Source organism: Ascochyta rabiei, chromosome 14 (assembly GCF_004011695.2).
Source record: "Ascochyta rabiei chromosome 14, complete sequence".
Taxonomy (NCBI): Eukaryota; Fungi; Ascomycota; class Dothideomycetes; order Pleosporales; family Didymellaceae; genus Ascochyta; species Ascochyta rabiei.
This window is the reverse complement of record NC_082418.1, coordinates 224,620-252,583: the sequence shown is the minus strand read 5'-3', so window position 1 is coordinate 252,583 and position 27,964 is coordinate 224,620. Positions and strand designations below refer to the sequence as shown.

At 54.7% G+C, this 27,964-nt stretch overlaps 13 protein-coding genes across 13 annotated transcripts, besides 15 other annotated features; 8 read left to right on the top strand and 5 right to left on the bottom strand.

Moving 5' to 3' along the window:
• Positions 1-644: 644 nt before the first annotated feature.
• On the bottom strand, positions 645-3,929 carry EKO05_0008029 (uncharacterized protein; the record flags this gene model as incomplete). The annotated part of the gene is made up of 4 exons (XM_038941189.1): positions 645-815; positions 865-3,382; positions 3,430-3,694; positions 3,740-3,929. 4 exons carry the CDS (start codon positions 3,927-3,929, stop codon positions 645-647), a joined length of 3,144 nt encoding a protein of 1,047 aa, XP_038796501.1.
• Positions 670-728: a tandem repeat.
• Positions 3,930-4,649: 720 nt separating the features above from the next.
• Positions 4,650-7,265, top strand: EKO05_0008028 (ribosome biogenesis protein ytm1; the record flags this gene model as incomplete). Its single annotated transcript, XM_038941331.1, has 2 exons — positions 4,650-4,811; positions 4,860-7,265. The coding sequence occupies 2 exons, from the start codon at positions 4,650-4,652 to the stop codon at positions 7,263-7,265; spliced, it is 2,568 nt and encodes an 855-aa protein (XP_038796500.1).
• Positions 6,130-6,172: a tandem repeat.
• Positions 7,266-7,493: 228 nt separating the features above from the next.
• Positions 7,494-9,039, top strand: EKO05_0008027 (ribosome biogenesis protein ytm1; the record flags this gene model as incomplete). The annotated part of the gene is made up of 2 exons (XM_038941425.1): positions 7,494-7,596; positions 7,727-9,039. 2 exons carry the CDS (start codon positions 7,494-7,496, stop codon positions 9,037-9,039), a joined length of 1,416 nt encoding a protein of 471 aa, XP_038796499.1.
• Positions 9,040-9,436: 397 nt separating this feature from the next.
• Positions 9,437-10,076, bottom strand: EKO05_0008026 (uncharacterized protein; the record flags this gene model as incomplete). The annotated part of the gene is made up of 2 exons (XM_038941339.1): positions 9,437-9,700; positions 9,891-10,076. The coding sequence occupies 2 exons, from the start codon at positions 10,074-10,076 to the stop codon at positions 9,437-9,439; spliced, it is 450 nt and encodes a 149-aa protein (XP_038796498.1).
• Positions 9,763-9,865: a tandem repeat.
• Positions 10,077-10,084: 8 nt separating the features above from the next.
• Positions 10,085-10,145: a tandem repeat.
• A 1,250-nt stretch (positions 10,146-11,395) lies between these two features.
• On the bottom strand, positions 11,396-13,224 carry EKO05_0008025 (uncharacterized protein; the record flags this gene model as incomplete). Its single annotated transcript, XM_059637184.1, has 5 exons — positions 11,396-11,771; positions 11,825-12,128; positions 12,178-12,879; positions 12,934-13,111; positions 13,174-13,224. The coding sequence occupies 5 exons, from the start codon at positions 13,222-13,224 to the stop codon at positions 11,396-11,398; spliced, it is 1,611 nt and encodes a 536-aa protein (XP_059493167.1).
• Positions 13,225-13,874: 650 nt separating this feature from the next.
• EKO05_0008024 (uncharacterized protein) lies at positions 13,875-14,905 on the top strand (the record flags this gene model as incomplete). Its single annotated transcript, XM_038941284.1, has 2 exons — positions 13,875-14,594; positions 14,645-14,905. 2 exons carry the CDS (start codon positions 13,875-13,877, stop codon positions 14,903-14,905), a joined length of 981 nt encoding a protein of 326 aa, XP_038796496.1.
• Positions 14,906-15,476: 571 nt separating this feature from the next.
• EKO05_0008023 (uncharacterized protein) lies at positions 15,477-16,728 on the top strand (the record flags this gene model as incomplete). Its single annotated transcript, XM_038941326.1, has 2 exons — positions 15,477-15,538; positions 15,588-16,728. The coding sequence occupies 2 exons, from the start codon at positions 15,477-15,479 to the stop codon at positions 16,726-16,728; spliced, it is 1,203 nt and encodes a 400-aa protein (XP_038796495.1).
• Positions 16,729-16,919: 191 nt separating this feature from the next.
• EKO05_0008022 (uncharacterized protein) lies at positions 16,920-18,122 on the bottom strand (the record flags this gene model as incomplete). Its single annotated transcript, XM_038941323.1, has 3 exons — positions 16,920-17,214; positions 17,270-17,365; positions 17,419-18,122. 3 exons carry the CDS (start codon positions 18,120-18,122, stop codon positions 16,920-16,922), a joined length of 1,095 nt encoding a protein of 364 aa, XP_038796494.1.
• Positions 18,123-18,634: 512 nt separating this feature from the next.
• Positions 18,635-18,653: a tandem repeat.
• Positions 18,654-19,090: 437 nt separating this feature from the next.
• On the top strand, positions 19,091-20,077 carry EKO05_0008021 (uncharacterized protein; the record flags this gene model as incomplete). Its single annotated transcript, XM_038946431.2, has 1 exon — positions 19,091-20,077. One exon carries the CDS (start codon positions 19,091-19,093, stop codon positions 20,075-20,077), a length of 987 nt encoding a protein of 328 aa, XP_038796493.2.
• Positions 20,078-20,285: a tandem repeat.
• Positions 20,286-20,343: 58 nt separating this feature from the next.
• On the bottom strand, positions 20,344-21,465 carry EKO05_0008020 (uncharacterized protein; the record flags this gene model as incomplete). The annotated part of the gene is made up of 1 exon (XM_038946430.2): positions 20,344-21,465. One exon carries the CDS (start codon positions 21,463-21,465, stop codon positions 20,344-20,346), a length of 1,122 nt encoding a protein of 373 aa, XP_038796492.2.
• Positions 21,466-21,837: 372 nt separating this feature from the next.
• Positions 21,838-21,867: a tandem repeat.
• Positions 21,868-22,236: 369 nt separating this feature from the next.
• Positions 22,237-22,262: a tandem repeat.
• Positions 22,263-22,394: 132 nt separating this feature from the next.
• Positions 22,395-24,159, top strand: EKO05_0008019 (eukaryotic translation initiation factor 2 subunit gamma; the record flags this gene model as incomplete). The annotated part of the gene is made up of 3 exons (XM_038941361.1): positions 22,395-22,549; positions 22,739-24,073; positions 24,129-24,159. 3 exons carry the CDS (start codon positions 22,395-22,397, stop codon positions 24,157-24,159), a joined length of 1,521 nt encoding a protein of 506 aa, XP_038796491.1.
• Positions 22,576-22,629: a tandem repeat.
• Positions 22,645-22,721: a tandem repeat.
• An 859-nt stretch (positions 24,160-25,018) lies between the features above and the next one.
• Positions 25,019-25,068: a tandem repeat.
• A 97-nt stretch (positions 25,069-25,165) lies between these two features.
• EKO05_0008018 (uncharacterized protein) lies at positions 25,166-26,497 on the top strand (the record flags this gene model as incomplete). The annotated part of the gene is made up of 2 exons (XM_059637183.1): positions 25,166-26,050; positions 26,117-26,497. The coding sequence occupies 2 exons, from the start codon at positions 25,166-25,168 to the stop codon at positions 26,495-26,497; spliced, it is 1,266 nt and encodes a 421-aa protein (XP_059493166.1).
• Positions 26,137-26,167: a tandem repeat.
• Positions 26,335-26,370: a tandem repeat.
• Positions 26,498-26,508: 11 nt separating the features above from the next.
• Positions 26,509-26,605: a tandem repeat.
• Positions 26,606-27,020: 415 nt separating this feature from the next.
• Positions 27,021-27,064: a tandem repeat.
• A 356-nt stretch (positions 27,065-27,420) lies between these two features.
• EKO05_0008017 (uncharacterized protein) lies at positions 27,421-27,648 on the top strand (the record flags this gene model as incomplete). The annotated part of the gene is made up of 1 exon (XM_038946428.1): positions 27,421-27,648. One exon carries the CDS (start codon positions 27,421-27,423, stop codon positions 27,646-27,648), a length of 228 nt encoding a protein of 75 aa, XP_038796489.1.
• Between the last annotated feature and the right edge of the window lie 316 nt (positions 27,649-27,964).

Sequence of the window (27,964 nt, the reverse complement as noted above, 5' to 3'; positions counted from 1 at the left end):
CAGCGTTTCCTAGCGAGCCGCAATAATGCGCCCAAGGACACCGAGTCCCCCGTCCCTGACATTGTTTGCTGGGCCATGGGCGATCGCCAGGCATTCTGTTTCACCATGCTCAAACTCCCTGTCGCAGATCATGGGTGGTGACGTGCTGTGGAGCTGCTTGCGCAAGACATCGGCTTGGCCGGTGGCAGTCCGATTTTCTCGTGCAGCCTGGAACTCTGCCCGTCATGTCATCTTGCGACGCGTGTGCAGAACGGCTGTTGAGGCGTGTTTGCTGTTGCTTTGTTGCTATTCACGGTGCGTGAGGCTTCCACTGCGATGCTGCTGATCCATCCCGAGGAAAATTGGCATGTTTGAGACGGATGGATTTGTGGAGAACGACAAAATGATCACAATCTTGCAGGCTCATGGCAATGTCTTGGGTCAACAGCATGGAGACGGCTTCCATGTCGTATGTGTTCTGGCCAGAGCTCACTTGTTGCCCTACAGTTTATCGTCTTGAGGCCAGTATCACAATAAAATCGGAGGTCGATTTGGAGCATGTATTCGCAGAGCCTCACTCTATCAACACAGGCACAGCACGTAGACCTTTGACGCCCGCCTCCTTTGTTTGTACGTGAATTGAACTTGGACCATAGCAACTGGCCCTACTCTTCCATCTCATCACCACTCTCGTCGTCTGAGCCTTCGTCGCTGTCCTCCTCGTCATCGTCGTCGTCATCCTCCTCGTCACCTTCGAGACCGTACGATTCGTAGAAATCAGCAAGGGTCTTAGTCTGAGGCTTGAAGCCTGCCTTTTCAAATTCTTTTTGCAGGTTCTGCACCTCGTTAGCGATTGTGATTTCAAAAGTGCCATGTTCCACTCACCTCAGTCAGGATGCCGCCACATGTGACAACGACGTCAACCTTCTCGGGCTCGAAGATAGCCGAGACAACCTCCTTCAAGGTGCGCTTGACATCCTCCTCGGTGATCTTGCGCACTTCGCGGAGGACCCAGTCCTGCCACTCCTTGTCGACGCCGCGTACGACAAGATCAATGAACGAGCTCTTGGCTGCTTCAACCATAGTATCCCGCTCGTCTACAAAGCCCCTGACGATGGTCGAAATAGCACCCTCGAGCGACATCTTGTCAAAAGATTTTGTGCCATCTGCAAGCTCCAGAATCAGTGTCTTTGCTGCGTCGAATGCCTTGAATACATTCGGGCTGTTGTACACCACAAACTTCAACTTTCCAGTCTCTACATCGCGGTAGAACGATGTGCCGTAAGCAAGACCCGTACCACGGATGGCGACCCACATCGGTCCCTCAACAGCCTCGAGAATTGCGAGAGTGACCAGGAGTGGTGGTAGTTGCGGAGCCGTGTACCCCTTAGGACCCTTGGAGGTGAAGATGCCGTAGGATGTGTCGATGGGCATGGTGACAATGTAGTGCGCACCGCCCGGGTTGCGACCGATGTCAGAGAGGAGCTTGTTGCGATCATCGATAGGGTTGACGGTAGGATTCGAGCCTGGCTTGATGGCGCTTGTGAGATGTTTGAAGGTGGAAACCGGGTTTTTGAGGGTCTCGAGGTTCGCTGTAACAATTAGGCGCATGTTTGAGAAGGTGAGGAGATGCTTTCGCAGGGCCTCAAGCTTGTCGACGACCTGTTGAGGGTCGGTGTTGAGCAGCTTCAGGGTACGCTTCAGGTACAAGGCCTTGACGAGGGTAGTTGTAGCGCGGACCGAAGAGGTAGTGTCGTAGTGGATCATCTTGTCGATGGCAAGTGCCATGCCGTTGCCATCACGCTTTTCGTCTGGCACGTTCGCCAGCATCTTGATGACAGTAGCCTTGATCCTCTCAACGTCAAACACTGAGTCTACGAGCAGTGTCTTGAGCCATTGGACAACAGTCTCGAACTTCTCTTCTTCTGCAACGAAGTGAATGTGAAGCATCTCAGAATTGCCAATATCAGTGGCTCTTCCTAGAGTGTACTCGATGGTGTCTTGCTCAAGTTTGGTGATGACCTCCTCAAACTCGATACGCTTGCCGTCTTTTACGACAGGTGTGGCGAAGAAGTTGGTAAGATAGATACCGAGCAGAGGCTTCAACTCCGTGGGCAGACTAGACGTCCCTAGAGCCAGGCCAAAATGCACAAAAGAAGTCGGAATGTGCTCGAAGTGGACGAAAAGCGGCAGCCCGCTCTCGTCCCGATCAATGATCTGCTGAATCTTGGTGTCGGCCGTACCCAACTTTTTCGCAAGTCCTGAGCGTGCTGAGGTAGTTTCAAAGAAGTGGATCGAATCAGTGCTGGGCACCTTGAAGCTTGCAATCAGTTCCTCTGGAATAGGCTTGTTGTTCTGATCCTGAGCCTCCTTTAGCTTCTCTGCCAGCTTCTTGAGACCTTCTTCACCAAGCTTCTCTTGCTGCGCTTTGACTCGTGCGACTTCTTCAGCTTTCATCTTCTCGTTCAAAGATGCTGAAGGCTTGCCGAACAAAGTAACGTGGTGGGCATCCGATATCCACTTCTTGGTAAAAGAGCGCCATTGATCTTCGCTCCACCCATCGAGCTCGTCGAACACCTTGAGATCCCCCATTGTAATCTTCAGATCGGAGCCATCGCGGTTTCCAAAGATGTGGTCCTTGACAATGGGAGTGTTCCAGTCCTCGTTGCTGACCTCGGAAGTAAAGCGAGCCTGTCGCTTGAAGCGATGGAGGCAGTCTCGCAGGTAGCTCATGTCAAGAGGACCATCTACGTGCTCCCTAAGGACTTCGAAGAAACGCTTTTCAGCTGCTTCAAGTTGGTCTGTCTCCACTGCGCTCAGTGTGAACCAGATGATCGAGTCGTAGTGGTCCTTCATGAAATAGTAAACCTCACTTGCGAGATGCTCCTTCTCCACCAAAGTGTTGACCAGCACAGACACAGACGACCCTGCAAGGTATGTGAGTAAGGTATTGACAGCTGTCTCAGCCAGGTCATCAGTCGATGGAGGGCCAAGGAAGGCAACCTGGACCTCTCCAGTAGACTCGTCTTCTTCCGGAAACTCGAGCGTGTCCACTATCGTCTTGCTGAGCGGCGGCGTGCGCTTGGACTCGACCCAGGGACGCTTGAAGGGTGCGTCGTACGAGGGTACAGAATCGACAATATCATCCTCAAATCCATCCAAAACGTCGAGGAGGTTGTTATGATCTACCTCACCAATGAGAATCAGTCGCATGTTCTTTGGCTGGTACATCTCTCGGTGGAACTCGCGGATGCGTTCAGCAGTTAGTACGCGTAGGTTTTCCATCAGTCCGCCTGTTTCTGCGCGGAAGCCGTCATCCTCCGGATACAATAGACGACGCATGCGGAGATCCATCATATCGCCTTGCAGGTTTTGTCGTGCTTGCATTTCAGCATAAACGACGCTTCTTGAGTCAGTGAACTGGACGAAGCGAGCAGAGAACCTACGTACCCTGCATCTTCACCCTTGCCATCAACATGATGCACCTCAGTGTAGCATCCAGCATCTGTGTTAGTAGGCAGTATCAGATGGTCCAAGTAGACAGGAAGGATTTGCGCAAAGCTCTCCCAGCCTGCCGAGGAAAGCGTGTAAACGGTCTCGGAGACATCCGTCCAGGCATTGGTGTCTGAGTAGGATCGGGTCGAGAGTTTGTCCAGCAGGCCCTTGTACGGATATTTCCGCCCTCCCATGAAGATCAGGTGTTCAAGTGTGTGCGCTACACATCGTCAGCAATGTTTGACTTTCGGCATGGTGCACTTACGAGACCCTGAGTCATCATGAATCTCTGTGGCGACAGCGAAATAGCCATAGACTTTAGGACCTTTTCGGTCGACCACCGTCACTCGTAGGCCTGTTCGCTGCGACTCATACTGGGTAAACTCGGCGTCTGCGTAATCAGCTTTGAAGTTTTGGATCTTCTTGAAGTGCGATTTCTGCGACATTGGTCTCATCTCTACGTAAGGCAGATTCTTGATATTTTCAAGGAAGCCTAGAAGTTCAGGCGAAGTGGTCGTAATACACGGCTGCTTTTGAGTGGGCGCCCCTTGATGCAACGCCGAATTAGTGCTACCATTGTTGCGTCAGCCAACAATCGGGTCGGGCGTGAAAGTACGAGGAACACTGTCTTTTACAAAGGTGGCTATACAAACGGCGAGAGAAGAATCGTGTCGGCCTGAGCAACACCTCGGTGGCAAAGGAACGCCGTTGAAGAAAAAGATCCAAATGAAGTGTTGGATATAGAGCCGGGAACGTTGATCGTAGGGTATGGGACCAGACTTACATTGAGCTGAGAAGAGCAAAGGAGAGGAACTGTTGATAGCTGTAACGCAGAATGTTGTTTGGTCGGCAAAGAGAGCGACTGCCCGGTTTGTTAGCTTCATCTTGCTCAAAGAATCCCATGATCCACCTACCAAGGAATGCCTGCCAGCTCTCGAAAACGGATGCGTACGTGCCGGTCCAGGTGCTTCTACTCTAGCAAAGAGCAAACTTTATGCGGAAATTCGTATATGGCGGGGTAGGAGTTCCACAACGCTTTGCCCCTCCATGTGAAGTGAAGCTCCGCGCACGGACGTCATGGTTGCCAACATCGACTGTGTGATCGTGTCGCGCAGGGAAAGAACGGCGCACGTCATTCCTCCCATCTCGACATGACCAGCGAATGAGCACACGACATGTCTTCGACTGTATCGGACGAGCAACTCGGCGACGCGATTCTCCAGTCTGCTGAACACGGGTCTTTTCCTCAGGATGGAGATGTGGCATCTGCGGCAGTACCGTCGAGCGCACTGCCTAAGCTGCTAGAGAAGATTGGAAAGGCAAGAGAAGACGCCAAAGTATGCACAGATGACATCACATGTTAGCGAAAGCTGACCGGGTCCCAGAATGAAGTTCGCAAAGTTTCCCGCGAAGCTGCCTCTGACGTCGACGGATGGATATCTCAAGCGCGCAAGCTACAAGACGACATCAAACGCTCTCAGGACACCGCCAAGGAAATAGTGCAACATGCAGAAGAAGGAAAGACCAACACGGCACACATTCAAGACGCGGCGAGCAAGGTCAGCCTGCTCCATACCGAGATCGCATACAACGAGAGCCTGTCGCGCGTTATCGAACAGCTAAGGGACATCACAACATTGTTGGACTCGGCACAAAATGCTGCTGTGCGGGGGCATGTCATGTATGCTATCGAGCGGCTAGAAGACGTGGATGGCGCATTCAAAAATCTAGGACCGTTTGGAACTGCGAGGGTGGTGGGAGTACTGAAGACCAAGGAAGCGCAGATGAGGAACGCCATAAAGGAGAGTGTCTCAGAGTCGTGGAATGCACTCCTCGTTGTTGATGCTTCTAACAACAAGGTGTCATTAAAAGATTCGATCGAACGAGAGACAACTATCACCGTCACGGCGGTTGTTGAGCAGCTTGCGAAGTTAGGTCTTCTGGATGAGTTTGTTACTCGCTTCAGCCGCGATTTTGACAAAGCCATTCTCTCGCAGCGCCTGGCTATTGGTCGAGACCAAGTCGTCAGTAGCTTCGAGATCCATGGTGATGATGTACAGCTTGCAGGTCCCGTCAATGATGGAAGTGTCAAGGTCACCCTGGAAGACATTCACACAATTGCGGAGTACCTAAGTACACGCCTGCCACCTTCTATCGCTGTACCGCTTTCATCGAAGTTGGTGCCCATCATCACGTCACGCTTGATCGCCCACTATCTTCTGCCCGCGGTTCCAACGTCCACAGATGGAGTGCCCGAGTTCCAGGAAAATCTATCTTATGTCTTGGGTCTTGTTGAGTATCTCGACGAACTCGGTTGGACTGGGCAAAGCCGTCTGACAGAGTGGGTTGACCGGTCAGCTGAAATCTGGCTGGCGAAGCAGAAAGAGAATGCAATTGCAAGGGTGCAAAAGCTGTTCCCGAAGGAAGTCAAGATCAAGAAAACTGTGGAGAAGGTGGAAACGCAAGTCATCTCGAAAGGCGATGCCTTGCATGCTGCGCAAGATGAGCAGGACAACGGCTGGGGCGCCGATTGGGGGGACGATGACGAAGTCAAAAAGGGGACAGACACTACACCGCAAGACGTGGAGGAAGAAGACATGAGCGCATGGGGTATAGACGAGGACGAACTTGACGAGGCTGCAGGGTCGGAGAGCAAAGCAAAAGAAGAAAAGCCAGCAGATGACGAGGAAGCAGAAGATTGGGGAAATGATTGGGGCGACGACGAAGATACCAAATCAGCACCCTCACCGCAGGCTCACAGGAAATCCCCTCAGCACAAGGCGGATGGACAGTCGTCACAGCAGAAGCCGCCTACAGAGCAGCACGTCACATTGAGAGAGACGTACACTGTGACAGCAATCCCTGACTCGATCATTGAGATGGTACGACAAGTCGTTGTAGACGTGGAAGCTCTCAATTCCCCAGCTCTTGTCAAGTCTGCGATCTCGCCTGCTAGTGGAGGGCTGTTCGCTATACCCAGCTTGTTACTTGCGATGTACCGAGCTACTGCTTCTGTACACTACTCTACCGACATCGCAGGTAACATGCTCGTCTACAACGACTGCGAGCGTCTGTCGGATTGCTTGCGAGCATTTGCCCAAGAGCATGCAGAGAAGGATCGTGCGTCGAGTCTGCCACGATTGCTGCGACCTTCGGTTCGGTTGATACCGAAGATCGAGGCAGACGTCAAGACACTAGACGGCTTCAGCCGGCGAGTGTACGGACGAGAGATGGAGTCGCAGCGACAGATCATCAAGGATCATCTCGAGGGCGCACAAGGCTTCCAGGGGTGCACCAACGTTCCCTTTGCGACGGTGTGCGATGATGCTATTGCAACGACCATTGACCGCATCGGCGACGTCAAGCGACAGTGGCAGAACATAGTGTCGCAAAGGGTGCTTGTCCAGTCGCTTGGATCGCTGGTCAGCACAGCATTTACAAAGTTCATCAACGACGTCATGGACATGTCGGACATCGCAGAAGACGAGTCGAGGAAGCTGCACAGCTACTGCATGTCGCTGGCGACACTCAATCAGCACTTCCAGACTCAAGACGAGAAGGGAGAAACGAGGGACACAGCAAGCCTTTATGTGCAGAACTGGTTCAGACTGCAATATTTGGGTGAGATTCTGGCTGGCAGCCTAGCAGACATCAAGTATCTCTGGAACGAGAGCGAACTGAAACTGGAGATGACGGCAGAGGAAGTTGTAGGCCTGATCGAGGCGCTCTTCGCACCGAGCGATCTCCGGCGCAGGGCCATTGCGGAGATCAGGAGGACGAGTATGCATTAGATAGGCTGCGACTGCTTAGACACGATATCCACGACATTGCATGCTCTGAACGACTGTCTATGCCAGAATCCGAGGCAAAGCTGAGGCGGAGGTTTCTGGAATGCCGACTGGTGCTTCCCTCCCCGCGCTAGCGTCTCTCTAGCCTCTAGAAAAGTTGCCCTGGCCAAAATTTCCCAGAGCTTGCAGGCGACGGCGACGGCAACAGCAAAACACACAACAAAGCACGCCATGGAGTCGACCGCAGCAGAAACAAAAGTGCAGATCCGCCTCAGCACCCGCGACCCTGGCCTTCAGATTGCCGAGGAGCCGACGGTTTTGCTGGTGCAGACATGTGAGTTTAGTCCTTCCTTCCATCCATGAGCGCACAGCCGCGCAGAAGAGACGGCATGCAAGAGATTAAGAAATCAAGAAATGATGTCATGTCTGTTAGATGCTGCTGTGCACTGCTGACGTACTCACAGCTCTGAGCCGACACCAGCTTTCCACCCTCGTCAACGATTTGCTGCACCGCGACGCAAACCGCATTCCCTTCGATATCCTGATCAATGGCCAGTTCCTGCGCACCTCGATCGACGAGTTCCTCACCAAGAACGGCATCAACGCAGAAACAACACTGGACGTAGAGTACACAAGAGCGCTGGTCCCCCCGCTGAACGTCACGAGCTTCGAGCACGACGACTGGGTTTCTGCTGTAGATGTCCTGTCACGCTCCTCGCCCGCAGGCACATGGTCGGGTGGAGGCGTGCAGGGTGGACAGGAGAGGATCCTCAGCGCCAGTTACGACGGCCTGGTGCGAGTCTGGAACACCTCGGGCGACGTGTTGGCGACATCGGAAGCACCCAACAACGGCGGCAGGATCACCAGCTTGAAGTCGGCCAAGTGGTTGTCGGACAAGAAGTTTGTCGCTGCAGGTCTGGACAACACCGTGCGCGTCTACAAGTACGACGACAATGCGCGCACCATCACCACGAGCCTCGAGCTGTTCAGCCACAACTGGGCCGTCGAGGATCTTGCCGTCCACGCACCCTCGAGCCGCATCTTGTCCGCCTCGTCCGACTCCACCCTCTCCCTGTTCTCCAGCAACGCAAGGGAAAACCCAGCCGCGCCCTCCAACCTCCTCCCCAGCTCGACCGCCGCCTCCAATAAGCGCCAGAAGCTCTCCAAACCCGACCGCACAGTCCCTGCTCGCGGAGCGCTAGCCACTTTCACCGGCCACGCCTCGCCCGTCTCCAGCGTCATCTTCAAACCCGACGACGCCACAGTCGCCTACTCGGCCTCGCACGACCACACACTCAAGACGTGGGACTTCCCCACGCAGTCCTGCGTCGACACACGCACGACGGGCCACGCGCTCCTCTCTCTCTGCGCAGTCCCCGCCCGCAACCTCCTCGCAACCGGAACTGCAGCGCGCCACATCACCCTCATTGACCCGCGCGTGTCCGCCACACAAGTCAGCGTCATGACACTGCGCGGCCACAAGAACGGCATCGTGTCGCTCGACACAGATCCCAACTCAGAGTACAATCTTGTTTCCGGCTCCCACGACGGCACCTGCCAGATCTGGGATTTGAGGAACGTTACCACTGGCGGCCAGGTTGGCGAGGGCATGACGGGCGAGAGTGTCTACACAATCAACCGGCAGGGACAGAGCGGGCCGGCGAAGAGCCACGGCGAGGGCGTCAAGGTATTTAGCGTCAGGTGGGACAAGGAGGTTGGCATTGTGAGCGCGGGCGAGGACAAGAAGGTGCAGATCAACCGCGCCCTGGATCTGTAGGATGTTCTCACGGCAGAGAATGTGTGTGTTCAGGTGACGGTCAGTGAGCAAAAGTGCAGGCGTTCGGGCGCATGATGGGTTAGATACCATGATATCATACGTCTACTTCCCCTTCTCAATCTCTTCCATGCAAAACGTGAACCAAACTCCAGCCATGCAAAATGCTCCAACGAACGGGTATCAAAACTTTTTCCCACGCGTCCTCCAACACCTCTGCCGTCTGCGACTACCCTCTTCCACTAGATGACGCGGACTACGAGGGGGGTGACTCTCGAGCCAACCTTGCATTTGCACGCCAGCAACCGACACAGCACGCCATGTCGATGCCAGCCGAAGAAAACCCCCCCTTCATCCTCCCACCCCTCCATAATCCCCATCCCACCCACCTCCCACATCCTCACACCAAATGCCCCGGCAGCAGGAAATTCGCAACCCCCTCCTTGACCGCGTACTCGTGCTCGCAGCACCCGCACACCAGCTTGCCCTCCTGGATGCACGTCTCCAGCAGCACGCGGTGCAGGTCCCGCGCCGTCTGGCTGGGCTCTTCGTCTACGCGTGCGCCGGGCGCCGCGGGCGCTACTGTAGTCTCTGCAGCCGCAGAAGTCGAATCGACCAGATCGGCAGGCGTCGGCGGTGTGGGGGGGAGGTCGGGAAGCCCGAGCTGTGTGCGTGTTAGAAGTGCCGCTTTTGTGCTTTTCTGGTGGTTGTGCAAGGAAGATATGGGGGATTGGGAGTGGGAGAGGGAGTGGGAGAGGGAGTGGGAGAGGGAGTGGGAGAGGGAGTGGGAGAGGGAGTGGGAGAGGGGAGAGGGAAGAGGGGAGAGGGAAGAAGGTATTGGGGAATAAATGTACCTCTTTACATATCGTCCTCAACTCCTCCCACATCAGCCGCGGCAGGATGTTCTTCAGGAACGGCAGGTTGATGTCGGATTCTTGGATCTCTAGCTCCGCGTCGCGCGGGTGCAGGGGGAAACTGGAGGCTTGCGTTTTGCATGTTTTGACGGCGCAGGTGAGGAAGTTGAGCGTTAGGAGCTTCATTGTGGTGGGTGCGAGGCGTGTGCGGATGTGTGAATGTGTGAATGTGGTGATTGGGTGTGCGTTGGCGTGCAGGTGGGCGCGAGGGCGACTGCGCGACCGAGGTGGGATGTCGCGAGTTAAATTTTGGGTGATGCGGTGGGGTAGCAGGGGTCGTTTAAGCTTAAATTTAGTGTTGGCGTTGAGCTTCTTTCTTAGCTAGGGCTGCTTGTTGTCTATCGTTCGTTCATGGATGGTCCATTACCAATGTTGAAGCGTTTTAGTCATCACTGGCAGATGGACAATAGCATTAATAATCTTTTCTTTGTTTTTTCCTGATCGACCCAGCAACTAGTCGTCCGCCCATAACCGGTGCCATGGCCAACTACCTCGTTCGCTCAAGTCGCTGATCCTGGATGTTGAATGCTGGATCGTGATCTAGGAAACACAAGCTATTACTATGAATTTGTCATCGACGTTTGAAGTGATCCATGGCGGACATGAGTGCTCGGTTGATTTCCTGATATAAAGTGTTGAAGTACTCTTCGTGCATCGACATCTGTCAACCGTCCTGCAAGCATCCAGTAAACCCCATCTAGCACATTCTCACTTTGGAAGCGTTCCAAGTGACGTGCCTTGTCTATGCTGATTCATTTGTTTGCCAACCACTTTCCAAAGTCTAGTATGACTGCAATCTCTGTCCTTGAGCAGACACGGAGCCAAAAAAGTTGACAGTGTTCAATCGTGTATCTCCTGGGTTAAAACCGAGCAGAATATAGCAATACGTCAGCGGCGCGGGCCAGCAGTGTATCGAATTGCCGAATCTCTCAGATGTACGGCCGTGGCAAGCCACGTCGGTAGAGTGTGAATCTGATGGGGAGAAAGCTTTTTGCTGGGATCTGGCCTGCCGGTTTCCGTGGGCAGATTCGCACTGTTAGGGGTGATGGCCACTCTGTGCCTTTCGGTTACATCGATTTGCTGGTAAGGAATCAGGAGAGGGCCCGTACGGCACGTTGCAAAGATAAGCAACGTAGCGTATCTGGTTGACGTACAATCGTGGGAATCAGATAACTGGTGGCTGCGGCAAAAGTTTGATATTTGACCTATGTCCTGGTCAGAATGATAGATTCAAGCACGACCTAAAACGTACTGGTGTTGCCAAATCCGCTTGATGCTCGAGACAAGAACTGCTACATCACAAACTGTCTTGCGTAGCACATTACACTCCCATTGTATTCAGATGAAATATATAATTCAAAATACTGAGCCGTATATCGTTGAGGGGCGGACCTCATGAGTGCTGTATGCGGTGGCGGTCAAAGCTCTCCTATGAGATGTTGTCTTTAAACTCTTGAGTGATCAATATGTACCGCTGCAACCTTCTCATTATGCTCGCTCTCATCGTCCATCTTGCTGTCGGGTGTAGGAACGACGCGCTGTTCCCCTCTTTCAAAACCAAATAGCTTGTCCATATCATCCATGCGCAGTCCTTTGGTATCATGGATGAAGAACCAAGCATAGATGCTCGCACAGACCAAGCAAGTAGCAAAGAAGACGTAGACGCCCCAGCCCATGCTGGTGTACATCTGGGGTAGGCTCTTGGTAACGATCAGGGTCCATATCCACACACTCGCCGCCGCGAAAGGCCCAGAGACGGAGCGCAATGTGGTCGGGAATATCTCTGCAGAGATGATCCATGGCAATCCGTTGGCTCCAAATCTAGGATTTCATTAGTTATTGTGTCCGTTTTACGTGTTGTTGAGATCACTTACGACCAAGCTGCTCCAAATATCATAATCATAGCCGTTGCTGCTTTGCCCCCGGCGATGGTCGAGGGTGACATGGGCTGGCCGACCTTCGGTTCGCCAAGGTTTATGTAAATGGCCAAGTAGTATTGGCAGAATGCGCAGATCAACGAGGAGATGATCCAAGGCCATTTACGACCGAACATGTCGATAAACCACGTGAAGAAGATGATGGAGCCGCCGGCTTTGATGATACCGTATACGCCAGTCCAGAGGGTAACGTCAGACAGACCGATCGAGGTGAATATTGTTGGAGAATAGTAGTTGATTGCTGGAAAATATTAGGAATTGGACCAATAGCTTGTGATTCGTAGACTTACCTGCCGCACCGCTCCAAGCTTGCCACATAAACATAAGGAACACCAAGAGGAAGCGGTTGCGCATGCCCGGTTGAGATGCTTCTTTGGCAGCCGCCTTGATGACCTGGAGGAAAGTAGCATGTTGCTGATCTCCAACGAGTGCTGCACGCTCTTTGGCGATCTCAGCTTCGACGAATTTTACATCTTGCGCGATGTACTCGTGATCCTCAGGTAGATTCCGGAAGAAGCTGTATACTTTCAGAGCCTCTGCTTTGCGCCCACGCTTTAGCAGCCACGTTGGTGACTCCTTCAGTAGCGGAATCATCAGGGCCAGAAGCCCAGCGGGGATAAGCTGCACAGCCATGGGTACTCGCCACGCGACGGACTTTGACCTGTCCATGTTGTGCACAATTCCGTAGTTGATCCAGAAGCCAATGACAGCACCTGTCTGATAGAACGACTCGAAAAATCCCGTCAGGCGGCCGCGAATGGCTGGAGGCGAGATTTCAGCAATGTAGATTGGAGAGACGGCAGCGATGCCACCGACACCCATTCCAGTGAAGAAGCGCCCAGCATATACAAGGCCGATTTGGTGGGTGGGAACAGTACAAAGAACCGCACCAATGATGAATATCGTGTCTGAGATAATGACTGTCATGCGACGACCGAGGAGTTCGAGTGAAGGGTACATGAGAAGGGCTCCGACGAGACCTCCTGCAGAGTCTGCAAGCGTGTTAGTGTGCCATTTCATTGACACAGGAAACGCTCGACACATACAGATAGATGTGATGTTGCTTGTGACTTCGTTTTTTTCTGACGTTGACATGTTGTCGAGACCAAAATCCCGTTTGAAGCTCTCGTGGGTTATCGTGGTTCCGATGAACGCAGAATCATATCCGTAGGCCAGGACACCCATAGAGATGACCAGAGCTGCCATGTACACTCTCCAGTTGTACTGTCTCTGGACTCAGCACAAGATCTTGGATAATCCATCGATTTGATAATCTACGAACGTACCACTTCTGGAGGCGTAGGCCTATCCTCTGGAGCTCTTGCAAAACCTCCCATGTTGACAGCAGATCAGAGGATGCTTAGTAGAGGTTGTGTATGGAGACGATGCTGATCTCCAATCCGGGGTATGAGTGTCTCTTTAAGTGCTCTAGATAAAGCCGGCCCCGGGTTGCAGCTCGCTTCCCCACAAAATAACCTGGTCGTTCACTGGGACATGCATCCGAGCAAAAGGATATTGGAATCTGATCGAGACTGATCAGGCCACGGTCATTTGAGACAAGCTTAGCCGCCACGCGACGTCGTGAGCTAGTGCACAGAAACAGACTCCCGGCAATTGCGTATGGAGACTCTGCTGGAGAACTCCAGATGCACTGATGGGGTTGCGAGACGATAATGCGGAGGCGTCGGCAGTCGCTTACGCTAAGATGGGAGGGCCAAGCTAGTGTATCTTCCGGGTAAAGTGCAAGCGATGTATGCCGACGCCCTCTCGCGCCCAATCGTATCGTCTCAGAAATCCTGTGGTATCTTGAGTACCAGCATCGCGTGCTTTTACACGACCGTCCCACGCGTGGGGACGCTACCGGAACTTGTAGTGGGTGTCGGAACGCGTGTCGGAATAATAATGGTCATAATGAGCGCTCTTCGCTGTTTGCTGGCGTTGCTTTCTTTCAATCTACTTTCAGAATATCATTGGGCCTTCATACGACATGCCTTCAAACGAGACTCTTTCCAATGGCAACGGCCTCGCCCAGGAATACTCATTCCCACCTGGTATCCATGTCCCGTCATTGACCTGGTTTAAGAGTGACGAGAGGCAAGATATCGACTGGGATGTTCAAGAGAAGCACTTCGAGTTCCTGATCTCCAATGGTCTCCACGGCATCGTCATTGCAGGCACAAATGGTGAAGCAGCGACACTCTCGTCTGCCGAGAAGATACAACTAGTCCAGCAGGCACGCAAGACAGCACAAAGACTAGGTCGCGGCGACCTGCCCATCACACTCGGCGGCGTAGCAGGCTCAACACGCGATGCGATACAGCAGACTATTGAGGCGAAGGATGCAGGTGCAAGCGCATTCCTTGCGCTCGTGCCCTCATACTTCCACTTCGCGATGAACCAGGACGCAATTGTTGCTTTCTTCCAAGAGCTGGCGGATACAAGCCCCATCCCTATCGTCCTCTACAATTTCCCAGGTGTCGTAGCTGGCCTAGACATCAACTCTGAGATGCTAGACATCCTAGGCAAGCACCGCAATATCGTAGCTGTCAAGCTCACATGTGGCGGTATTGCTAAGGTTGCAAGGATATCCGCTTCTTTCAACAAGTCAGAGTTCGTTGCATTGGCTGGACAGAGCGACTGGTTGATTCCAGCCTTGAGCGTGGGTGGTGTGGGCACAATCACCGGCGTTGCAAACTTGTACCCCAGGGTGAGAACAATGTATCTGGGTTTGATATTGCCAGCCCTAACAACAGCCAGACTTGTGTACACATGTTCGACCTCTACCAATCTGGCAAGCATGCTGAGGCCTCCGCTCTCCAAGTCAAGTTGTCAGTCACCGAATGGGGTTTTGGGAAGAGTGGCATCAACGGCACCAAGTACGTGGTCGCACATAAGAGAGGATATCCAGAGTCGAGCGCAGACTGCAGGAGGCCGTACCCCCGGTACACTGACGAGGAAAAGAGGAAATGGGTCGTCAACCAAGTGTCTGGGCTTGATGAGATTGAGGCGTCGTTGTAGCCTGAGCTCTTCAGCATATCAAAATAACAAGTCTCGACCACGCATCTACAGTCTTGACGGCAAAATATCCATGTATCTCAACGTGCTTCTACGAGAGATATATCCGGTCGTGCTAAAGTTTGAACAGTATTGATGGGCGGCAGAAGACCGACGGTGGAGATACGACAGCTTCTACCCCTTCAACACCGCTTTGCGGATCGAGAGATCTCCAAGCCAGGGCTGTTGCCGTGTCCCAATGCGGTAATTGCAAGAGTCGACCCAATCACAGCAGTATGTCCTCCGCAAACTTCGCTCTTCATCTTGCTCTGGATACTAGCGCCACCAATTGACAACGTGCGTTCATCACAATGGACGGGCCGTCTGCCTTCAACAATAGGTCGGCATCTGCAGAGCTTGTGTGGATAGGGGCAAGAGTGGGGTTAACGCGGGTTTACGATAGCGGCAAGGTTGCCGGTCGTGACGTTTGAGCTGTGCAGCAGCCTGCATAGCTATATTATCCGCCCTGCTACTCTTACTTCGTTTATCGCGCACCCATTCATACTCAACATATACACAAGTATCAATTGAAAGCATGTCAAATCCAAAGACCATCCGTTGGGGCATCCTCGCGACTGGGGGCATTGCTCTCACGTTGTAAGTACCCCGCGATTCACCCCACCATGAGCTCTACTGATGCGCACAGCACTAAGGATCTGCTGGTCGACCCGACAACCCGTGGTGTCAAGTCCGTGAAGCACACTGTTGTTGCTGCCGCTTCTTCATCCTCGAAATCGCGCGCCGAAGACTTCTTGAAGGAGACTGGCTCTCCCTCGGACGCGAAGGCTTACGGCTCCTATGAAGAATTCGTCAAGGATCCCAACATCGACATCGTCTACGTCGCCACGCCACACTCGCATCACTACCAGAATGCCAGGCTCTGCCTTGAAGCAGGCAAGCACGTTCTGTGCGAGAAAGCATTTACTGTCAATGCCCCACAGGCACGCAAGCTGGTCGAAATCGCAAAGGAGAAGAACCTCTTCCTGATGGAGGCTGTATGGACACGCTACTTCCCCCTTTCCATCTATGTCCGCGAGCAGATTACATCTGGCCGCATTGGGCCTGTTGCGCGCGTCATCTCAGACAACAGCATGGCCCTGGATCCCGAGAGCAACTTTGCTGATGGCAAGAACCGCATGGTCAACCCAGAACTCGCTGGCGGAGCGCTACTAGATCTCGGAATCTACGCGTTGACATGGGTGTTCCAGACACTGTACCACACTCAGCCTGAGAAGACACGCCAGCCACCCAAGCTGCTTGCCTTTGTCAAGAACTACGAGGCCACAGGAAAGGCAGACGAGCACAGCACGATGATCCTCAACTTCCCACGATCGAAGGAAGAAGGTGGTGACGCACACGCTGTTGCTACAACATCCCTTCGCGTCGCCACAAGTCCTGGCCAGAACGAAGACACACCGTGTGTACGCGTCCAAGGCCCCAAGGGCGAGATCCAAGTCTTCCCTCCCTCTTTCCGTCCGACAAAGACCAAGGTCATCCTCAGCGACGGTACTGTTGAGGAGAAAGATTGGCCAATTCCAGGGCCCGGCAAGGGCAGCAACTGGTACAATGGATTCGGTGGCGCACTGCAACCAGAAGGCGAGGGTCAGGGTATGTTTTGGGAAGCTGATGAGGCTGCCGAGGCAGTGCTTGAGGGCAGGAAGGAGGGGAAGTTCGAGAACCTTGCTGAGAGTATCTTGATCATGGAGGTCATGGACGAAGTTAGGAAGCAGGGCGGTCTTGAGTATCCCTCAAAGATCGAATCGACGGACTACCCCGTGCAGCTGTAAGTCTTTGCGGCTCCGATCAGATAACCTTCGCATTCAACAGCAAAATGTGATACATGAACGAGTTTTCCCCTGAGCGTTTTGTATGTGTGCTTGCTCGAACACTGCAGTGCGATGACGTCACCACGCTAATCTTATCGCATTACATACACCAAAAGCTGAGTGCCAGCGAGTGCAACTCAAAGCTCCTATCCCTACCTAACATTCGCGCTACCTTTTGCAATGCAGCCTGGCTTTTGCAATGCAATGTCTTTGTATTGGTGCATCTCCACACACTCTTCGGAGTTTGTGGGCTCTAACTTCGTCATACCAGATCTGGTTGTCAGATATTTGTCGAAGGTGTTCAGTCTTGCAGTCGGCTTCCACGGTATCGAAGAACGTTTCTCAGCCGTGTTGCTGTTCTCAGCTCCTCGCAGTCTTATAATGTGAAGGAAACGCGGAACATATGGACAGCAGCCTACAATGATGACGATAGCAAGCTCAGCCATACTAGGAGTTATTAGCCGTCATTCCGAGAGGACGCTACAGTACACATTCTACTCACCATATCAGACCAGCTTGTGTTAAGAGCCAGCTAAAGTCTGGTTGCTCCAACAGAACGATTCGGTAGTACAAGCCGACAGCGCCAATTACAACTGCCCTGCATGCATAATCAGCAACAACTCGAACGGGTGGATGACTGCGGACACCTACACTGCGCCTACACCGAAAATCGCAAACACGCCGATCTTCCGCTTCAACTCCATACTGAGATGCCAGATGGCCCAGAGTGGTACTGCGAAAGCCTCCATGTCGCTGATGACATTCAGCGTCCCCATTGCTATGTTCAGCTTGTTACTGTCGAGACAATGTCCTTTTACCGTCGAGTTCCAGATCTTCTCCCGAGGCCAACAAGTAAAGATGTACAAAAACAACATGGCGGTATAGAAGATGGCGTTGGCCACCAAAGAGACAACAATGACCCAGAACACGGCGTCATACGCTCCGGTGGTGAAGATTTTCTTCAACTGCAGGAAGACCATTGTCTTCGCCAAACCACCAGTTGCGGTATAGCATACAAAGACGATATTACAGATGTACAAGATGTTCGTGAAGGCGGAAAGCGGCATGTCCCACATGTGTCGCGCCATACCAACAGATTCGGCACGAACAATTGCAGCAGTATAGGCGATGCAGCCAGTGTACGACAAGTAGCAGAGGTAGTCCTCGATGTGCAATTTCTTCGTGACGAAGGCATTGACGTATGCGCGTGCGAAGACGAAGGGTATGGTGAAGAGATGGATGATGGCAGTGCCGGCGATGGCGATGGACATCATGGTAGGAGGGTCGACGAAATTCGACTGCAGGCCGTGTGGTGGTGCCATGGCAGGCGTGATGCCTGAGCTAGTTGTCGTCATGTCGTTGAAGTACACAGGGAAAGGTGGTGCAGATGGCTTTTGGGAAAAACACTGTTGGAATGCACCACCTATGGGTCGATCTGTTCACAAAGGTGGAAGTGGATGGCAGTGCTGTTTCCTAGGCCTCAGACTAAGGTTGGTTATTTTCCACTGCACAGTCCTGTCTAACGTTTTCAAGGCATGTCGACAGTCGCGATCCTTCGGTATCAGCTGTGTGGATCAACCTCGTTCACTTCAAGGGGCAACACTGATCGCACTGTGGATGGCATGTTCTTCGTCCTTTGGTTTTCACTTCTCACACTCTCGACTATCGACAAAGCATCTTGAATTACCATACTGCTGGTCATTACATCCATGACTCTCTCTTTGCCTCATAGTCTTTATGCGAGGCGAAGCTAGACCGGCGAATGCCCACGGCACGTTCCTCCCGTGTCCCACAACCGCCGCCATGCCGCCTGCGCTTCATGACCCACATATTCGGAGATCGTGCCCCGAGTGGTATCAAATTCAAGGATTATGATGATGATGATGCAAGCTACGACCCGCATCATCTCTACTCCGCGGCCAACGTCCGCTCGATTTGCACGGAGACTGCGACATTTTTTGACCTTATCTGATGCAGCCTCGGCATTGGATTTGTTGGTGAGGTTGCAAGCGACCCTGGTCGGATCTCCTCGCTTCCACGACCACATCAACGGCGATACACGTCTCCCACCGCGCGATACAATGGTGAACAGACACATTCGAATTATTTTGGGATAAACCTGCTTGTCTGAATGACAGTAAAAAATGCAGCTGCTCAAGATATGGATCACTTCCCGTTCTAGCATCGCTGCTCCGTCCCTAGACGACTGTGCCGCATAGGTCCACAAAAGTTTACGAGCCCCCAAGATGTCGGTTAGGAGCAGTAAAGTGAGGCAGCTCCCGTATCTCGAATAAGGCGTTGTAGTCCTCTGGTTCGATCTGGCATGATCTTGCCTAGACACTGCTACTTGGACGATCCCAGACAGAGCCACACCACCATGACCGAAGAAATCGACTACGACGCCATAACATGGCCTGCACAACTGACAAACGGTGTGCACCGCTCCATGTACCCTCTGCTTGAACCCAGCAACCCATCCCTCTCGGCAGCCGGCAAGACAGTCCTCGTCACGGGCGCTTCGGGGGGCATTGGGCGCGCAATTGCACAAGCATGGACCACAGCCGGAGCCAAAGGGATTGTGATCACAGGCCGAAGGCTCGAAGCGTTGAAAGAGCTGGAATCCGAGCTTGGAGAAATCAGCCAGGGCAGGACAAAGGTGGTGGTAGTGCAAGCGGACATGACGCAAGAGGACGAGGTGAAGCAACTATGGCAAGCAGCAGCGAAAGAGCTCGGAACCATGGACGTGCTGATCAACAACGCGGGATCCCTCACGCAAGCGCGGCTCGGACAGGACGCGCCGTCGAAGTGGTGGCACGACTTTGAAGTCAACGTCAAAGCTCCGCACCTCAACATCCACCACTTCCTGGCCCAATCCACACAGCCCCAAGGCACAGTCATCACCCTCTCCACCGGCACCCTAGGCGGCCTGTACCCCGACTTCTCATCCTACGTACCCAGCAAGCTCGCCTCCACAAAGGTAATGGAGTTCCTGCACGCCGAGCAAGCGCAGGTGCGCTGCTTCAGCATCTTCCCCGGCCTGGTGGCCACGGACATGCCGCCGCGGCAGTACCTTGAATTCGCGCGCGACGATCCGATGTTGAGCGGTGGGCTGAGTCTGTTCCTTGCTACGCCGCGCGCGGAGTGGCTGCGGGGGTGTGTGGTGAGTGTGAATTGGGATCTGGAGGAGATGGAGGGGCATCGGGAGGAGATTTTGGACAAAGGGTTGTGCAGGTTGGGGTTTACGGGAGCGCGGTTTGGGAGGGGGGGACATTGGGGGGCGGAGACGAAGGAGCGGGGTTGCACACCGTAGGACAGATAGACAGAAAGACAGACAGACAGAAAGACAGATAGACAGACAGACAGATAGACAGAAAGACAGACGGACAGACAGACAGACAGACAGACAGACAGACAGAAAGACAGACGGACAGACAGACAGACAGACAGACAGACAGACAGACAGACAGACAGACAGACAGACAGACAGACAGACAGACAGACAGACAGACAGACAGACACGATATTATATTATAGCAAGGGAAAAGAGCTATCCATGGGCACTCAGACCTCATGGCGTCACTCGTGCGGTTGAGGGCTCCTCCGTACACGATCCATCCACTCCCCACACCCCCTGCAATTATACCGTCTCCCCCCAGCACCACTCCTCACCTTCCGCAAACACAGCTCCCGGTACTGATGCTGACACGCCGCTACCCGCCGCATAACCTCCTCGCTGTGCTTCTCCAGACACACGCAGCACTGCACGTACAACGCGGGCGCGCGCGTCGGTGTCGCTGGCTCGAGGCTCTGCAGAGGGTCGAGCGAGTCGGTGCGCGTGTGTAAGCGGCGGGGCGGGGTGGTTGTTGTTAGGGAGTGGATTACGTGGATGTAGGCTGCGTAGGGGGGGGTGTTGGGATTGTGGGTTGGGGTTGGGGTTGCGGATGTGGGTGCGAGATTGGGACGGTGGAGTGGAGGTGTGGGAGTCGAGGTATGGTGTGTGTCGACGGTGTTGTCATTGTTGGAAGAAGGCTCAGTGGGTGGGTTTCTATCGTCTTTGTTTGTGGTGATCTGAGATCCTTTGCTTTCCAACGCCGTTGGATCAGGGTCGGTGTCGACTAGATTCTCTTTGGCTACAGTTGGCGCAGATGGCTGCTCTCCCAACTCAAGGCTCATGAATGCGTCCTCAACATGCGGTTCGCAACCTGATTGTACAAGCGTAGGCGGTGACAACGACAAGAGCACTGACTCCGCCTGTCCCAAACAATCCTCCGTGTCTGTATCAATCACCTCAACATGCTCCTTCATCGTCCCAACCTCCTCCTCCTCCATCAAGACTTTTCTACTCTGCGCGCCGTGCCAATCACACAACTTCTTACCCTGCTCTTCGTTCCAAACACCCAGCTGCTCGCATTGGGCGCCCTTTCCTGCCCACTCAATCAGGACCTGGCACCTGTCTTGTACGTGGCGGTCGTGGAATTTGCAGTACCACCGGTCGACGTGGAGCTGGTACTTGTCACCGGCTTTCTGGCACTGGTATTTGTCGTTTTGGGGGGCTTTGAAGGCACAGCGACGGAGGGTGTCGATTTGTGGCATGGTGGTGGTGTGTTTGGTTTGGGGGGAATGTATGGGAGGTTCTTGTGGCAGGTCAATATGCTGTTTCATGCGATAAAGGGTGGCATTGTGCAGCACACATGGCATGAAGAGACGTGCAGCACTGTGAGTGGAGGAGGGTGAAGAGCTGCATTTGGCCAATCACAGCTAAGGCAGTCTTGCCTTGGGTTTTGACGACTTCCCTTTCACAACGAATGGTGGTAGGCTCGACGTGAATCATCACAATACACGGCCAACAAAGCATGTATGGCCCATCGAAACGCGTTTGGAACGGGGAGTAGTGTCCTAGACGTCTATAAGAACCATTGGGTTGATCTGCCGCAAGTACAATGTCGCCGAGACATGGAGACGCGGTCTCGACGATATTTAGTTGCGGTACGCGAAGGAAGGAAGCGGCGTGCTGCCATCTACGTGGAGCCACGTCGATGAGATGAGGACGGTGACACAGTCGATAGCAGACCAGGCCAGGCCAGGCCAGGCCAGGCAGGCTGAAGGAAAGGGAATGTACGGTCAATCATTGCGCTCTCCCCCATGTGCTCGAAAGCGGAGGAAACCGCACCCAAGATCGGCCAAATTGCTGCTCTCCACTCTACAGACGGTTTTCGTGCTCATGGAAACCTCGCACCACCGGTGGGCGGCGGGTCTCTCCAAAGAAAATGCTTTATAGTAGGTGTGTTGAATTTTGCGTTGTTCAATATGGAGGGCAAAGGGCGGGCCGGGGGCAGCGAAAGTTTTATGGCAGGCCCGGCCGGAACAACGTGAGGCTCCGGGGAGAGCGAGGCGCACGGAGCACTGGGCGCAGTGCCCCGCGACGGACGGCTGAGTCAACGGCATTTTCGCCTCGTGGTGTGGGAAAAGCGCTGCACGCCGCCGCCGCCGCCGCCTCGCAGTGCAAACCACGATCCTCGACCCACGATCCACTCTCACCCTCAATCTCCACGCACCCGGACGCCGCATCTGCAGGACTCGGTCGCCCCTTCACTGCCCCGACTGCACGCACGAGAAGCCCGCCCAGCATGGATTCCGAGTCGGAGCACGAGCACCGCGACGTCAACGACGTCAACGATGTCGAGAGCGAGTCGGAGCAGGACGAGGTGGAGGAGACCAAGCCCAAGTCGGCCATGAAGAAGGCGAGAGAGGCGCCGGCACCGGTCGAGCGCCCAGAGCTGCCGTAAGCGCGCCCCATGCACTCGATCCCGTGAAGCGTGAGCTCGATCCCCGTGAAGCGTGAGCTCGAGCGTGGGCGTGGGCACGAGAAGCAGGACACACAGCACAGCACAGCACAGCACAGCACAGCACAGCACAGCAAAGCAAAGCACAGCAAAGCACAGCACAGCACAGCATGACTAACATCCCCCAGCGAACAGCCCGAACCAAGCACAGTCGACTTCTCCACCCTCAGCCCGCTGTCGCCCGAAATCATCTCGCGCCAGGCCACCATCAACATCGGCACCATTGGCCACGTCGCCCACGGCAAGTCGACGGTCGTCAAGGCCATCTCGGGCGTGCAGACGGTCCGCTTCAAGAACGAGCTCGAGCGCAACATCACCATCAAGCTCGGGTACGCCAACGCCAAGATCTACCAGTGCGACAACGCCGAGTGCCCGCGCCCCACATGCTACCGCTCCTACAAGAGCGAGAAGGAGGTCGACCCGCCCTGCGAGCGCGAGGGCTGCGAGGGCACCTACCGCCTCAAGCGCCACGTCTCGTTTGTCGACTGCCCCGGCCACGACATCCTCATGAGCACCATGCTGTCGGGCGCCGCCGTCATGGACGCCGCCCTGCTGCTGATTGCCGGCAACGAAACCTGCCCCCAGCCCCAGACCAGCGAGCACCTGGCCGCCATCGAGATCATGAAGCTCAACCACATCATCATCCTGCAGAACAAGGTCGACCTGATGCGCGAAGACAGCGCCGCCTCCCACTACGACTCCATCCTCAAGTTCATCCGCGGCACCGTCGCCGACGGCTCGCCCGTCATCCCCATCTCGGCCCAGCTCAAGTTCAACATCGACGCCGTGTGCGAGCAGCTCATCTCCAAGATCCCCGTCCCCGTCCGCGACTTCACCACAAAGCCCCACATGATTGTCATCCGCTCCTTCGACGTCAACAAGCCCGGTGCCGAGATTGACGAGCTCAAGGGCGGTGTTGCCGGTGGCTCCATCCTCACCGGTGTCTTGAAGCTGGGCGACGAGGTCGAGATCAGGCCTGGCATCGTGTCCAAGGACAGCCAGGGCAAGATCCAGTGCAAGCCCATCTTCTCGAGGGTCGTCTCCTTGTTCGCCGAGCACAACGACCTGAAGTTCGCCGTGCCCGGCGGTCTCATTGGTGTCGGTACCCGCGTCGACCCCACTCTCTGCCGTGCCGATCGCCTGGTCGGCTTCGTCCTGGGTCTCCGTGGACACCTGCCCAACATCTACACGGAGATCGAGGTCAACTACTTCCTCCTACGAAGACTGCTCGGTGTCAAGACAGCCGACGGCAAGCAGGCCAAGGTGGCCAAGCTGGCCAAGCACGAAGTCCTCATGGTCAACATCGGCTCCACGGCCACGGGTGCCAAGGTGGTCGCCGTCAAGGCTGATGCCGCCCGTCTGACCCTCACATCGCCCGCCTGCACGGAGATCGGCGAGAAGGTTGCGCTGTCCCGACGTATCGAGAAGCACTGGCGCCTTATTGGTTGGGCCAACATTGTTGCGTACGTATTGCATGGTTTCTGTTGAAGAGGAGCATGATTTGCTAACACGTCACAGCGGTAACATTCTCGAGCCTATCGTCGATTAAGCGTGCGCGTGACAGAAGGCGCTTTGGTGGAGGGGACAAGTGGAGGAAGTAGAGGAAGTGGAGGAAGCGGAGACGATGAAACGACGTGCGAGCCAACCACCGCTGGCAGCATTCTGTGCATTGCGTTGTTGAGCATTTCAGGCAGGCGTCGGTCGCAACATGTGAGCATAGAGGGAAAAGGCCCTTGCAGCTGAGGTCTAGATAGCGGCTTGGTGCCACAGTACGACGAGGCCAGCGTCCGCTGGAGAGCCACGGCGCTCGTGTGTCAGCCGTGGATCCGGAGGAGCAGGCGGAAAAGCCAGATCTAATGAGAACATGTACCATGCATCCCTACAAGCGGTTGCGGTTGTGCAGGCGTGTCTGTTGAGGTCTCGATATGCAGGCAATGGTGCGGAGAAGGTCGCCGGCTTTCACGTGAAAGCCACATGTGACAGACAGACCCGTGTGGACGATCAACGTCAGTCCCCAGCTCAGCCGACCGAAACGGCGCATTCCCCTCCTTGCACCGACAAACACGAACGAACCCACTGCTCTTGATTGATTCAGCCCAGCCGTGCTGCTCCAACAGGCAGATTGCCTATACGAGAACGAGGTAGGTTTGCGAGCGCCGGTCCACCAGTGCGGGCCAAGCTCTGCTCGACCTCAGCGCCTGTGCATGTGCACTGATGACCCTGCAGGCGACCTTTCGAGCGACCTTCCCTGCCAGAAACAGTCCCCATCTCTTCATTGCAAGTGCGGAGACGCGAGGAGCGAGCTCGGCGGCGTGACCGGATCCCCTCTCCTCTTCTCTTCTTCTCGTCCTCTCTTCCTCTTTTCTTTTCTTTTCTTCTTTTCTTCTTTTCTTCTTTTCTTCTGTTCCTCTCTCCTTCTCTTCTTCTCTCCTTCTCTCCTTCTCTCCTTCTCTCCTTCACACACACAGTCTATGGTAGGCAGCCGCATGTTGTGTAGTTGGTGAATTTCGCCGCTGTTTGGTTTTGGTCTGTTCAAGAGTCGGACCTCCGCGACCATGGCAGAGCAAGCAGCACAGCCACCACACATACACCGCCCCATCCCGCGGCGGAACCTCGACTCGCGCTCCCACCGCGACACACCGGAAAGCCCCACCCACGCGTCCTCGCCGCCTGCCTCCAACCTGCAGAACAGCCGCAGCTCTGACTTCCTCGCCCAGCTGAACGCCCGCCTCCTCGGCACATACCACTCGCGCACCGACGATGCGCCGGATTCGCCCAACGACGGCACCGGGAGCGCGCGGCTGCCGCGACAGAACAAGAGCTTCCTCAACATGAACAGCAGCACGCTCTTCGGCATCTACGACGACATCGGCGCAAGCACAAACGGCGCCCAGAGCGTCGCCGACACGCCGTGGGGGACGGGTGCCGAGACCCCGGGCCACGCAGCCATGGGCTGGAATGGGGGCCTCTATGACGGCACAAGCGGTGCAGAGGCCGCGCTCAGCATGAAAGAGAAGGCGCGTCGAGCGTCTGGGAACGGCAAGCTGCAGGCCGAGCGGCGGCGGAGCAGTTCAACGCGGCGGGCGCGCGGCGGTGTAGCCAAGTACGCCATCCTCTTCTTCAAGCTCGCAGCGCTGTTCATGTTCGGCATCCTCTACGGCCTGATCGTCAGCCATCTGCACGACACGAGACAGCTCGCTGCCGTGCATGTGGCCGGCGTCAATCGCGAGAGCTGGGTCTACGTCTCCATCTGGGGCTGCGCAGGAGTCGCCCTGGGCAGTCTGCTGCCGTACATGGACCTGCTATGGAGCCGTCACCACGCCTCGGACGACCCCGATGAGAAAGCGCAAGACGACAAGGAAGCAGACCCGCCCATCAGCGAGCAAATCCACGACGTAGTCCGCAGCGTTGCCGCCTTCCTAGGCGTCGCTTTCGCCATTGTAAGCCCCCCCTCCCACTACATACTACACTCACCACCCAACATACTAATTGGCCTTTCCTTCCAGCGCCGCCTCCCCTGGCAATCCACCCTGCAGCTCACCCTCACCCTCGCCCTCGTCAACCCCGCCCTGTGGTACATTCTCGACCGCAGCAAGCCCGGCCTCTCCTTCTCGCTCATCGTCACCTCGGTGCTGACCTCGCTCATTTTTCTGTCCAACCCCACCGCGCTGCCCTCGCCTTCTGGCATAGCTGTGGGGAACGTCACATCCGCTGATAGCGCGAGACGACAACAACAACAACAACAACAGCAGCAGCAGCATCTTTTTGTGGGATTGATTAGTTACAATACCCTAGCCGTCGTCACGTGGGTTGGCAGCGTGCTGTTCTGCAGCTGTGTGTGCTTTGGCAGCATTGGGAGGAGGTTGGCGGTGCTGGAGAAGAGGTAGATAGTAGTAATTCTCTCTCTCTCTCTCTCTCTCTCTTTCTCTCTCTCTCTCTCTCTCTCTCTCTCTCTCTCTCTCTCTCTCTCTCCCTCTCTCCCTCTCTCTCTCTCTTCCCCCCACGCTGCCCCTGCCGTCTAGCGTAGCTGTAGGGAACGTCACATCCGCTGATAGCGCGAGATAACAATAACAGTAGTAGCAGCATCTTTTGCGGGATTAGTTAGCTACAACACCCTAGCTGGTGTTACGTAGTTCGGCAGCGTGCTGTTTTGTGGTGGTAGGTACTTGGAGAGTGGTGTGTGAGATTAGTAGTGCTAGAGAAGAGGTGGATAGTAGGAAATAAGGAATCTTAACTTTGCTTACCTTCTCTCTCACCCCCTCCCTATGCTGCCCCTGTCTTCTACGGTATCTACTTAAACTGCTACGTCTGCGTTTAATACAGTCGAGTGAGATGATAGTAGCACGGTTTTTTTTAATCGTATTAGGTTGGTGTAGCGCCGGTATGTGGGTGGGCAGCGTGCTGTTTTGCGGTGCTGGGTGCTTGGAGTGGTGGGTGAGGATGGTGGTTCTGGGAAAGAGATGGTGGGCGGGGAGAGTGGTGGGTGAGATGAAGTTGAGAACATGTCAGTACGTCTACGAATGCACCCCGAGCGTGACCCTGCACGACTGGAGCTGCAAGTTTGCAGACGCTCTTGGTGAAGTGAAGTTAAAGGTGCGCTAAACGCTTCAGTGCTTGTGCACAACAAACAGCCCAACATACTTTCATCTACTCTCCGCTACTCGTTTACCTTACGGCGTTTCTCATGAAGATTATTACCAAGTAATACCCTGACACCGTCACGCCTGCGTTCGCAGTGGAGGCGTCTTCATCCAGTAGCCCCGGGATCTACAGGGGCAAAGTGTTGAAGATTAATGTCTCGCTCTCCTTCATGGGAATACCCCAGCAGATTCGCGACATAATCTACGATGAGCTGTGGGAGCAGACACCTCGCATTAGATTGTCCAAGAACAACGCGGCCAGCTTGGATTCCTTCGAGCTGTGCTACAGCAGCAGAGTACCAGGCGACGACTCTCGAGCTGGCCTACCCCAGTGGCTTCTCTGCAACAGTGCCATCCTGAAGGAAGGTCTGAAGCAACTACTCACAAAGGGCAAATGAAGTCTCTTCTGGGATCCAAACAGCTGCCTCAACCACACCAGCTGCCAGCGAGTCTGGTTCTCCAACGTCGCCAACCTCACGCTCCGGACTAAACAAGTCAACACATTCCGTGGTCCGACCTTCCGGCAGCCCCTCATGCGAGTGCTCACACAATGGCCCGCCTTCATAGTCCCCTCGCAGATCGTCAAGCTCCTACCCAATCTAAGAGCTCTGACGCTCACCGTCCATCACCGCGTCCCCAAGCCTGTCTCAGCCGCTGTGAGTACGACGTACGTGCTGCAGATCCCATGGTTTGACAGGTTCGCCTCGCAACTCG